Source organism: Pundamilia nyererei, unplaced genomic scaffold (assembly GCF_000239375.1).
Source record: "Pundamilia nyererei isolate P.nyererei 1_Seehausen unplaced genomic scaffold, PunNye1.0 scaffold00031, whole genome shotgun sequence".
Taxonomy (NCBI): Eukaryota; Metazoa; Chordata; class Actinopteri; order Cichliformes; family Cichlidae; genus Pundamilia; species Pundamilia nyererei.
Genome location: NW_005187432.1, coordinates 1,989,339 through 2,000,406, shown reverse-complemented (window position 1 = coordinate 2,000,406; position 11,068 = coordinate 1,989,339). Strand labels below are relative to the sequence as shown.

Genomic DNA, 11,068 nt, shown 5'->3' with positions numbered 1-11,068 from the left:
AAGTAATCAGTAAAGTAACGGGATTACTTTTTTGGGGAAGTAATCAGTAATTAGTTACTGATTACTTTTTTCAAGTAACTTGACCAACACTGGTCGCTACAGACTTCCATGTGGATGTTAGATTTCCCAAGAACAGTGTGTAGAGCTTCATGGAATGGGTTTCCGTGGCCGAGCAGCTGCATCCAAGCCTTACATCATGCAGTGATATAGAGCATAGTGACTATTCACGCTTCTTCATCTGGCAATCCGATGGATGAGCCTGGGTTTGGTGGTTGCCAGGGGAACGGTACTTGTCTGACTGCACTGTGCCAAGTGTAAAGTTTGGTGGAGGGGGGATTATGGTGTGGGGCTCTTAAAAAACTCTTAATGCTTCAGCATACCAACACATTTTGGACAGTTTTGTGCATGGGGACGGCTCCTTCCTGTTCCAACACGACTGCGCATCATTGCACAAAGGTCCATAAAGACATGGATGAGCGAGTTTGGTGTGGAAGAACTCAACCCCATAGAACACCTGTCTGTATGGCTGTCTGACCTCACAAATGTGCTTCTAGAAGAATGATCAAAAATTCCAATGAACTCACCCCTAAACCTCATGTTTAAGCTGCAAAGGGTCCGACATCATATTAAACCCTATGGATGTGATGTCACTCAAGTTTATATGTGTGTGAAGACAGATGAGTGAAAACTTTTAGCAATATTGTGCGTCTCTCAGTCTAGTTCAATGCACTATCCTATTATGGTCATCTGTAGTGCTAAACCAAAGTTTTGTAGCTCCAAAGTTGAACAGGTAAGAAGGTAACACCTGAGAAACTTTACAAGTCTCGTTTTTTTTGGCTATTTCAACGAACAAAGGAGAGCATGATTAAAAAACCTCCCATTTACATCTCTCAGTTGATACATCCTCGATTCCTCTCCTCGCTTCATAGTCCCTCCCAACAGAGATTGGAGGAGGCGATAGGGAGACACGAGAAGAGAGGAGTCGAGGCAGCAGTCATTTGACAAAATGAGACATCCTCGCCTCTGTGGTTCATTTTAAAGTGATGCCAATTAAATCTGATGTTGGCACAACCACATCATAAATTCCTTTTATTTAGCCGACTGCTGCTGTATTTTATGATCGTAAATGTAACAGTGCAACAGTGTGACAAGATATTAGACGCTTTTCTTAATCGCACACAGGAAGGTTTGATGTACTTAAATAACTGAAACTGCATATAAAGAGGATAGCTGTTTAAAGAGCCTTTCTTTTTGCAGTATATTCCAAGCGCGTGCATGAATCTTTTATACACAACAGGCAAAGAAACACTTCCGCGTGTGCATCCAAGGATTATAGCTCCTCCAGCAAGCCTCCTCTGGCTCTCCAATGCATTTTAGGGACAGAGACATCCTTCATCATTGTGTGCTGAGATTGATTCCTGAGTCACAGGCGGGATAGAGAGGACAGAGGAGATAAAGAGGCACTAAGTAGATAAATGAGAAAAGCGTCCTGTAATTTATATACAAGATTTTAGCAGGTGATTGGTTTAATTAGTCACATGACACAGATTGAAACTTCTGACCGAGGTTACGCCGCACACTCTGGGATCCATGCTTTATATAAACTTCCTTCAGAGGAAGCCCTTTCAACTAAAATCATCATTCAGTCCAGAAGGTGTCATGAGTGTCATGGTGTGTTGAGTGTTACGATTCAGTACTCTCTCTGTGACAGCGACTTTGACGGATTGCCCGCTCTATCTGGAAGAATTACACGTTCAAGTCCAGTGAAACGCAGAGTGGCAGGAGAACCATGTCTGGCATCGTGAAACTTTGGGGAACGTGGTTATTCTCCATGTTCCCTGTGCAAAGGGCTGTTTAGACACGTGGATCACTGCAGATGTATTTATGAACAGTTTGATAGGGGAATTACGTGGCTGGGTGAAAAACTTGACACCAGAAATGCTGTTACTGAGCTGCCCCTCAGCCTGTTTCCTGTTCTTCCATGAAAAATCCGAATCCATGCACGTTTCCCTGACTGTGTGCTCTGTTCTGCAGCACTATCCTCTGTACAGAGTGAGTGACGCTGGCTGCACAGGACAGGACGCCGCGCCGCCTGAAGAGCGACACCTGCTGTTCAGAGAGAAGTACGACGTGCTGTCGAAGGAGGCCTCACAGAGAGTGAGTACTCTGCAGTCTCACCACACCGCCTCCGCTGTCTGTCTCTTTTTTTTCTTTCCTTTTCTCTCAAAGCGCAGATCTGTTCTGAAGTGTTTTCATCCAATTAAAACGGCAAACAACAGCCCGCCGTCAGAAATAGTCTCGTATAGAAACGGCCGACGATGGTGATGATGATGGTGATGATGAAACTGGTGATGTAAGGGAGCAGCAACCAGCCTCTGAAGCGGTTATGGGTTTCTCTCCTCAGCTGCTGCAGTGGTTTAAGCCCCGCCTCATCCTCAGCGGACACACCCACAGCGGATGTGAGGTTCTCCATGACAACAAGTACCCAGAAATCAGCGTGCCATCCTTCAGCTGGAGGAACAGAAACAACCCCAGCTTCATCCTTGTGAGTGAAAGCAAAATCGTGAACTTTTTACAGTGTGCGAATTAAAGTCGGCATTTTTCAAACAGCAATAGATGAAAAATAATCTAATTAATCTGTATTATAGAGAGAGATTATTAAGGTTGCCGGATGGCTGGGCTGTTTCTGTGTGGATTGCCTTTTTGTCTCTGTTTAGCTGCCCAGTGCACAACCTTACTGTTATGGTTCAGTCTCAGTGGCGTACAGTAGTTTTTGGCCCCAGCAGATATACTTTGAAAGCCACTGCTGAGCATGCAAACACTGTAAGCAACTAGCTGATGAACACATCAGAGAATTTAGCAGCTGTGCCAGATGTTTCCCTCAGGAGAATCAATAGGGATTGAGCAGTTGGTTACAAACTACATCTGGCACAATATGAGGTTTTACTTCACAGTTATAGAGGTAAGAAATATACATATATCAACTATAGATATCTATAGAAAATCCATCCATCCATTGTCTTCTACTTATACTATTCAGAGTTGTTGTGGTGGCTGGACCTGTCCCAGCTGTCATGGGGGCGAGAGGTGGGGTACACCCTGGACAGGTTGCTATGCTCATCAAATGCAGCTCTAATTCATTGCAAGTCAAAATGACCCTCAGCTCCCAACATCCAGCCACTGTTTCGAATCTAAATGGGCTGTAGGCGTGTATGTGAGCATGAATGATTGCTTAGGGTAGTGGTGATTTGAACCCCCTTTTGACTCCATGGCTGCCTTCATGGTTTAGATTCAACAAGGTGCTGGAAAAACTCTTCAGAGGTTTCAATCCGAATTGGCACGACAGCATGACAAAGTTACTGGAGATTTGTCAGCCGCGGATCCGTGATCCACAACCACGTTTGCATCAATTTCACTTCCACCAAGGAAGGAGGTGAAGATTTTGAATCTTTTTTGTGAGAGTGTCCTGAGCTGACAAATGGCATATTAAACCAAACCAGCACCTCAAAGTTCAGGTTTGAGTTATTGTTCCAACATATATGAGAAAGAAATTATCCTGTTTCTTCTTTTTAAAAACTCAAAGTCCCAGAAGCTACAAAATCCTGATTCCAGGTGAGAATATGTCCCTGACTATGTGCTCTGTCCTTTGCTGCTCTGGAGGCTTTTGTTTGAACTTGATTTAAGCAGAAACTCTTAAAATAAAGTTAAGAGGAAAACAAAGATAGCATTAAACTAACATGATTTTGTCCAATATCTGTGACAGAGAAACATTCAGAACAATGAGGACACGCAAACTCCCCGAAACCACCTTATGTCAGGCAGCAGTACTTAATAGTGAGCTAGAATCAGGTGGCCTAAATTTGATGTTTTTCTTTCATACAAATAGTTTCTTAATAAAGTGTTTAATTATATAGTAAACAATCTGCTGAGGTGAGATTCTGTTGAATCTGTTGTTCCTTTGTTTACAGGCTATAAAAAAAAACAGATTCATTCAGATAAAAAAAAAAAAATAGGAAGAAAGGAACTCAAAATGAGCTCCTATTTTTAATCTTCGGAGGCCCTCTGGTGGACGAAGAGCTCTAAGCAGCCACCTCTGCCAGTATAAACATTACTCATCACCTCTAACTCACGTTATTTCTCACTTCTCCCCCCTTTCTTCTCCCAGGCGACGGTGTCACCGAGCAGTTACACGCTGTCCAAGTGTTTCCTGCCGGAGGAGAGCACGGTGATCAGCGTTTACTGCTCGGCCGGCGCCTGCCTGCTGCTGCTGTTCCTCGCTCACTGTCTGTGGATGAAAGGCCTGCTGCAGTGCCTCAGCCTCTGCCTGCTGGGGAAACACAAGTCTCTGTGAACTACATTAGCCACAGCCCACCGGGACAGAGCCATAAGCTGGTAATTTGGTGTAAGTTGATGTGAGGATGCTCTGTGTGGACCAAAAATAACGACAAGAAAAAAAAAAATCTGTTTGCACAACCTTGATTTGTTTGTCCGGGTGTTTAAAGGCACTGTGAAGGACATTATATGATTTTTAAATGTTTTTAAAGGACTCAGAGTTAATCACTACTGGTACTGATGGTGATGGTGATGTTAGAGCCTGTGACGGAGGCCCAATTGTTCTTACAAATCATCAGTTTTAACTTCCTCGGAGGAAAAGTAACCGTCACTGACTTCACCGCTGAGTGAGAAAGTACGCATGCGTGGCACGGGTAGCACAAATCAAAGGAGTAAATATGTAAATACTAACTGTCCCTGGTCTGGTTTAAGGTGGTGAAGGTGCTTTAAGTCTCTTCTCTCTGATGTTACCTGTGAGCCGATGTGAACGCACACTGATCATCTCACTCTGAACACTCTTCGTTTCTGTCGTCGATGTCAGATAGTCCATCCGGGTTCCTCATTGTTTTTATGACGCATATCAGAGAAAAAACAAAAAGATATTGTTGCTGATTTTCTGTGCCAAATGTTTGTGAAGGTTTTTTGCCAAATCGTTGGAACGTTTCTGATGAACTGTACATAATAAATAATCAGAATCTTAAAGCCTGTTTCACAGTTTTCTGGTGGACGAGGGAGGATGTTATCACACGCGACAGACGAAATCCTTAATATATAGGTACAAATATTTTATGTTTGCAGATTCATGTGAAATAAAATATAAGAAAATCGGTTCAAAATTTGTTTTCATTTGGGGGTTTTTGCATTTGGTTTGCTTGGTTGTTTTTTATTTTAGTCATTTTATAACTGAGAAAACAGCTTTTAGCAACAGTATAAGAAAGTACCTTCATTTTTTACTTTAATAATGTGCAGGATTAATCCACTATGTTTATTTTATATTAAATTATTCACTATTTATTGATTGATTGGATTATAAATTCTATAGAACAGACCTTAACTGTGACCCAGTTTCATCTTTTTAGCTGTGGTTAAAAAGATGGTTTTGACTCTAGAATACTTTGGTATACAGACTTGGTCAGCCTAATGACTGCTGGTGCCCGGGTCCCGTAGCTTCAAAACAAGCCTGAAATCATCATCATGATGCTTTTCATTACACTTGAATGAGATCTTTGTACTACTATGCTGTGCTTTATTTCTGCCAGACGTGGCACTGTACTTTATGGCCAAATGTCCACTTTGATTTCATCTGTTGACAGGACATTGTTCTAGAAATCCTGTGGTTTGTTCAGATGCACATTTGCAAACCTCAGCCATGCTGCCAGGCTTTCTCCTGGTATCCTCTCCAAACGAGCCATACTCTAATTGTACTGTCATGAACTTTAACATTTAACTTGCTAAATGATGCCTGTAGAGTCTGAGAGTCATTGCACCGTCTGAGGTGAGTTTGCTGGAATGTCCACTCCTAGGAAGATTGAGAGCTGTTCTACGTTTTCCACTTGTGTATAAGCTTACGGACTGATCAAATTGTTTTTAAATGGTTGTGTGACTGTGTAGGCTCTCAGTCATGGATATGATAGTCTTGAGAGCTTGAAAAGAAGTCACCTGGACTTCTTTAATTTGTGAATTTGTTAATTAGCATAAAAGAAGGAATGTCTGGTTTATTAGTAACTTTAAAACTTCAGTACAGAAAACTTTATATTTACCATCTTCTTATCTCTTACTTACAGTTTGGCAACTAATGTCACGGATTTAAATCAGTATTTAAAATTTCAATCATCTCTTCTCTCAACACTTTGTTCTTATTTCATAGTAAGTGGATCGAGTTTTTATCATCAATCATTTCAGGTTTTGAATGTGTGATTTCAGTTTTATGGTAACAATACATTTTTTAAAATGTCACATGAAAACTCAGAACTAGCACAATATTGTTGTCCAATTCTATGCACTCCTAGCACACACAGCCAGCCATTATTAACTTTATTAGCTGAACCTGCCTTCTGTGAAGTTTAATCAACCAGAACTGTAAAATCAGGTAAAACTGTTTATCATGATCATCTCAAAGTTAAAAACAAAAAGATACCGAAAGTACCCAGCTTCGCTCTCCTCACAATAGTTTCAAATATTAGTAACAAAACAGCAAAAATAACAACTATAGTAATTAAATAACCCTTACATGCCTTTAGATGCATGAAAGAAATATGAAAAATGTAGGTATTAACAAATCCATAACAATTGGCATAAATTGATATTTAGGTTAATTTGCTTTTGTATTTATACTTTGAAACGCATGAAAAATACAGAAGAAAATACAGAAGTAAACAGATTTCGAAACTAATAACTAATGCGAGAAAGTAAAATATTGTTAAGGCGATGTAATTGTAAAAAACTAACAGAACCACATGAAAACAATTATGCAGAACTTGTAACTTATTTCTGATGCATTAATTTGCATATTTATCAATTCATTAATTATTGTCTAAGGAATTAAAATTAACATGGCCGAAATGCATCAAATATAAATTAATTTGTAGAATGTGACGAGTAATATTTCTGCTTTATTTGCTTTTGTATTACAAATAATAACCGATAGAAAAACTATTTGTGGGTGAGGAAAATGAGAAATTATATTAAAAGTAATAAATTGGGTATAAAGTCAAAATTCAATGGGAAATTAGATAAAGTGGAAAAGTGACACACGTGTAAACATTTAAAGAATCAAATTAAAACTTACTTGATGCAGTATTAAATACTGACCATCGCCATTTATACCATTTTAATGTTAGAGATTTATACCAAGTATTAAGTATTTATTAGTTTCACATTTTATAAATGCTCGCCCAATATTTGGTGCATTTAATGGCATATTAATTTACTTATCTAATCATTTTTTGTTTTTGTTTGTTTTGGTCGTTTCGGTCTCCCACATTTTTTCTTTTTTTTTTTTAAAATCACCAATGAATAAAGAAAATCCGGACACAACTGGACACCAAGATGGAAATAAAGCAAAGTCCTCTAATGTGCCTCTTTATTTAAAGAAAATAAAAATGTCATTTAATCATCCTCCCAGGCCAAACAAGGTTTTTGCACCTCCAGTCAGTTCACTCTCTGTTGGGGGTAGACGTGTACTGTAGCAGAAGAAAAGGCTGATGCTGTTTGTACAAGGAGAAGAGCTCGTCTTGTTGGGTGCTGCTCACACATTCATAGTGCCTGTGCCATCGGGTATGGCTCCAAAGGACCAAAGAATTACTAATATTGCACGCTCTCATTTATTCATCTCCATTCTAAACATGCTTTCCTATGTGTGTATGTATACATATTTACCGTATACATACATAGGTATGTACACCTAGGCACACACATAATTAAACATGTATAATTGTACATATATATTTATATAGACCTATAAATTTACATGTACATACATTTATAAAATTTTATACACACATACACACTTGCTCTCCAACACACACACACACACACACACACACTCACACAATGCATCTGTGAGTCTATGTTTGTTTTATGTACACATGCGCACAGGCACGCACATCAGTACGGATCGCTCACACGCGCGCGTACGCACACGCACTTCATATCGAAAAAACGTTGGTTCCTATTAAAACAACACCAGGTTGCAATTTGGACACTTTCAATGGAATTCAAATGTTTGTTTAAAGCTGTGAAATTCAAAAAATATATATAATAAAAGGAGGGAAAACAAAACGAAAAAAATAAAAGAACGAAAAAAAAAAAAAGGCATGGCGCTGCAACATCTGGTCTTCACTGCAGGTAAGTGGTTAATTTGCATAATGTATACAGGTTTTTAGGATTTTTCCCCTATTTTTTATTTCTTACTAAACAGCATTTCCTTTTTTTTTCTTTTTTTTTTTATAAACCAGAAAAAACTAAACTCTACAGAGAAAGTCCCCTACCTGCAGTCTTTCGCTGCCGATAGAGTTTGACATCAAGCTGTACAGCGCAGTTGAAAACATACTTACATCTGAGCTCATTTACAGGTACAGCCATAATCAAGGCACAAAGATCTACAAGTAGATTTGTTTTTCTTTCAATTAAGTTGTACAAAATAATATTACATTTTACAGTCTGTACAGGATAATTCAACCTTGCACAGTGTACAAGTTAACAAAAACCCCCCCAAAAAACCAAAACCAAAAACAAAACAATACATTTTTTTTCTCTCCCGTCCCACCCACCCTCCTCCCCATCAGTATCTCTAAGCTAAAAGGATGGTTTGTGTGGAAAAAGGAGGCAGGTCCGAGTCCGTGGAGGCAACAGGGCTAAGGTGCAGAGAGCTCAGTCCCTTTTCCTTCATTAAAATCCGTCTTCTAGTCGCCGTCATTTCTGCCCCCCTCCCATCTTTAATCTCTCGCTCCACACGTCTTCTCGGCTGCTCGGTCCGCCCTGCAGCTCGGCAAGCAGGGCGACAGGATAATAAATATTGTGATGCTACATTGTGTGTATGCTTCCTCTGGAAAAAAAAAAACAAAAACAAAAAAACACCGACAACAACAACAAAAAAAAAAAGTTATTAAGGAACCTGATGCAAAGTGCATTTATCTCTTCATCCATTCGGTTCCCTCTCCGTCCAGCCATCTTCAACGCGGGGAGAAGAAGGCGGTCAGAGAGGCTGAGGGCGGGGTGACAGGCCAAAAAAAAAAAATATTACAAGAGGTGGTGAGGGGTCATGGCGGTTAAACACACACTCATTCACATGGCATTCCTCCCTCTCTTCATTACACACACACATACTGCCTCTGCACTGAGGTCCTCCAGGTGTGTTTTATGTGTCCTCGCCCACCAGTCCAAGTCCAAAGACAAAGCCCAAAAAAAGTGGACACAAAGGGGCAAAAAATAAAATAAAAGGAGGTAGCCCAAGGCTTAGTGGAATGACAAAAATCAAGGCATTCAAAAAGGAAGGATTAAAAGAAGAAGAAGAAAGAAAAAAAAAAAGAAGCGGCACACATCAACTTTGTTCCCCAGCTTTCCTTTTACATCTGTGAAATGGGGACGAAATCTCGGAGAGAAAACAAAAAGTAGTACAAAAAGCTAAGAAGTTAAAAAGAGGAAGAGGATTTGACACACTTCAGTAGTACTTCGTAGTCCTCGACAGGAGGGGCGGTCGGGGTGGGTTTCTTCTGGGGATGTGGGGTGAAGAGTCAGGGAGGAGCAGGAGAAAAGGTTCGTCAAGGTTGCAGAATGGTGGAGAAAAAAAAACAAAAAAAAAAAACACAGAAGGCTGACGGAGTTGGTCTCCCATCACAAGAGTTCGTACTGCCGCAGGTGCATTCTCTGGATGATGTCCCGGCAGTCATTGAACACCCGCCGGATATTCTCTGTGTCAACGGCGCAGGTGAAGTGGGGGTAGCAGTAGTGTCTGCCGTCGCCGCTCGCAGTGCTGATCCGCTGAGGAGGACACAGACATGACACGTCACATCCTCCACGCCACGAGCACACGTTTAGCCTCCCTGATGTTCCCTCAGTTTCTCAGATCTGCTGCTCTCGTTTCTTCCCTTCCCCATTATTTGATTTTTCTTTACAGCTAAAAGCTCTTACAGCACCATCCCCACCTAAAAATCACACTACTTCCTGCCTCTGCAGCTTAAACTGTGACTCATCTGAGCACTTCACTGTCATTTTACTCAAAATATCTGGATCACACCTGTTCTGAACACCACTGGGTTTGACTGACTTTAGCAGGCCTTTAACCATTCTTAATTTCACACATCAGTTTTCTTTTTGTTTGTAAATGTGATGATAAATAGTTTTATTTCATCTTTGAATAAAGCACACGCCTTACTATATATTATTTAAATTATTCAATTCAGCTGAAGCATTTAGCTTTTCCTGCTTCTTACCTTGAATATTGCTCAGCATATTTAAGATTAATGTGCTAAAGCCAATGCTATTCTAAGTTTTCTGTGCACTTTCAGTACTTTGACACATAAAGGCCTCTCAACTTCTTATTTTTAGCGCCCTCTATGGGTTAGATATCACATCACAGGCATGAATAGATTGCCACAGTTTAATTCTGACTGATGTGTGTATCAGACGCTGATGAAAACACTCTGGGGGCAGGGGGTTCCCCTAACAATTCACACTTAAAATATTATTCTACCTGACGACAAAGTGGCTCAGTAGTTATGTGCAGTTACACTGTGCCGCGCTTCTTTCGTCTTCATTTTTGTAAAAAGTTTGCATCTGTAAAAATGACATCTTTCACCAATGTGCACCAAAACATAGTTGTGATACGAGGAAGTCTGTAATTTGCATAATTCTTCCTAAACGTGCACTACATTTGGAGTACGTGATTCCCGTCACACATATTCCCAGGTATCTGTCCCAGGTAACAGGAATACTATCATAACGCATTTATTTCCGGGAAATTCACAGCTTTCAAGCTCGCTGTCATTACTAGAAACTGAGGCAAGTAATTTTAGAGCAATCAGTCCCTAAATACAGCTTACATGACCATAAGTGTGTCTAGCGTGTTAAACACTGGCCAGATAACCACACTAGACCCATATTTGTTCTACCCACTAAATAAGAACAACATTGGTCACTATTAAACTGAAACGCTGGAGTCACTATTTTGATATGAAAGAAAGAAATTCAGCCACAGAACAGCTCACATTCAAACACCAAGAACAGATGTAACCAC

At 40.2% G+C, this 11,068-nt stretch overlaps 2 protein-coding genes across 3 annotated transcripts in view; one reads left to right on the top strand and one right to left on the bottom strand.

Moving 5' to 3' along the window:
- Window positions 1–5,156, top strand: part of mppe1 (metallophosphoesterase 1) — a 22,942-nt gene extending 17,786 nt beyond the window's left edge. The window contains exons 7-9 of the mRNA XM_005729036.1: window positions 2,035–2,157; window positions 2,405–2,545; window positions 4,166–5,156. Of these exons, the coding sequence (XP_005729093.1) occupies window positions 2,035–2,157; window positions 2,405–2,545; window positions 4,166–4,351 (450 nt within the window). The 3' untranslated portion in view covers window positions 4,352–5,156. The remainder of the gene's footprint in view (window positions 1–2,034; window positions 2,158–2,404; window positions 2,546–4,165) is intronic.
- Window positions 5,157–8,264: 3,108 nt separating this feature from the next.
- Window positions 8,265–11,068, bottom strand: part of gnal2 (guanine nucleotide binding protein (G protein), alpha activating activity polypeptide, olfactory type 2) — a 52,791-nt gene continuing 49,987 nt past the window's right edge. For both annotated transcript variants that reach the window (XM_005729034.1, XM_005729035.1), the window contains exon 12: window positions 8,265–9,813. In XM_005729034.1, coding sequence (XP_005729091.1) covers window positions 9,667–9,813 — 147 coding nt within the window. In that variant the 3' untranslated portion in view covers window positions 8,265–9,666. The remainder of the gene's footprint in view (window positions 9,814–11,068) is intronic.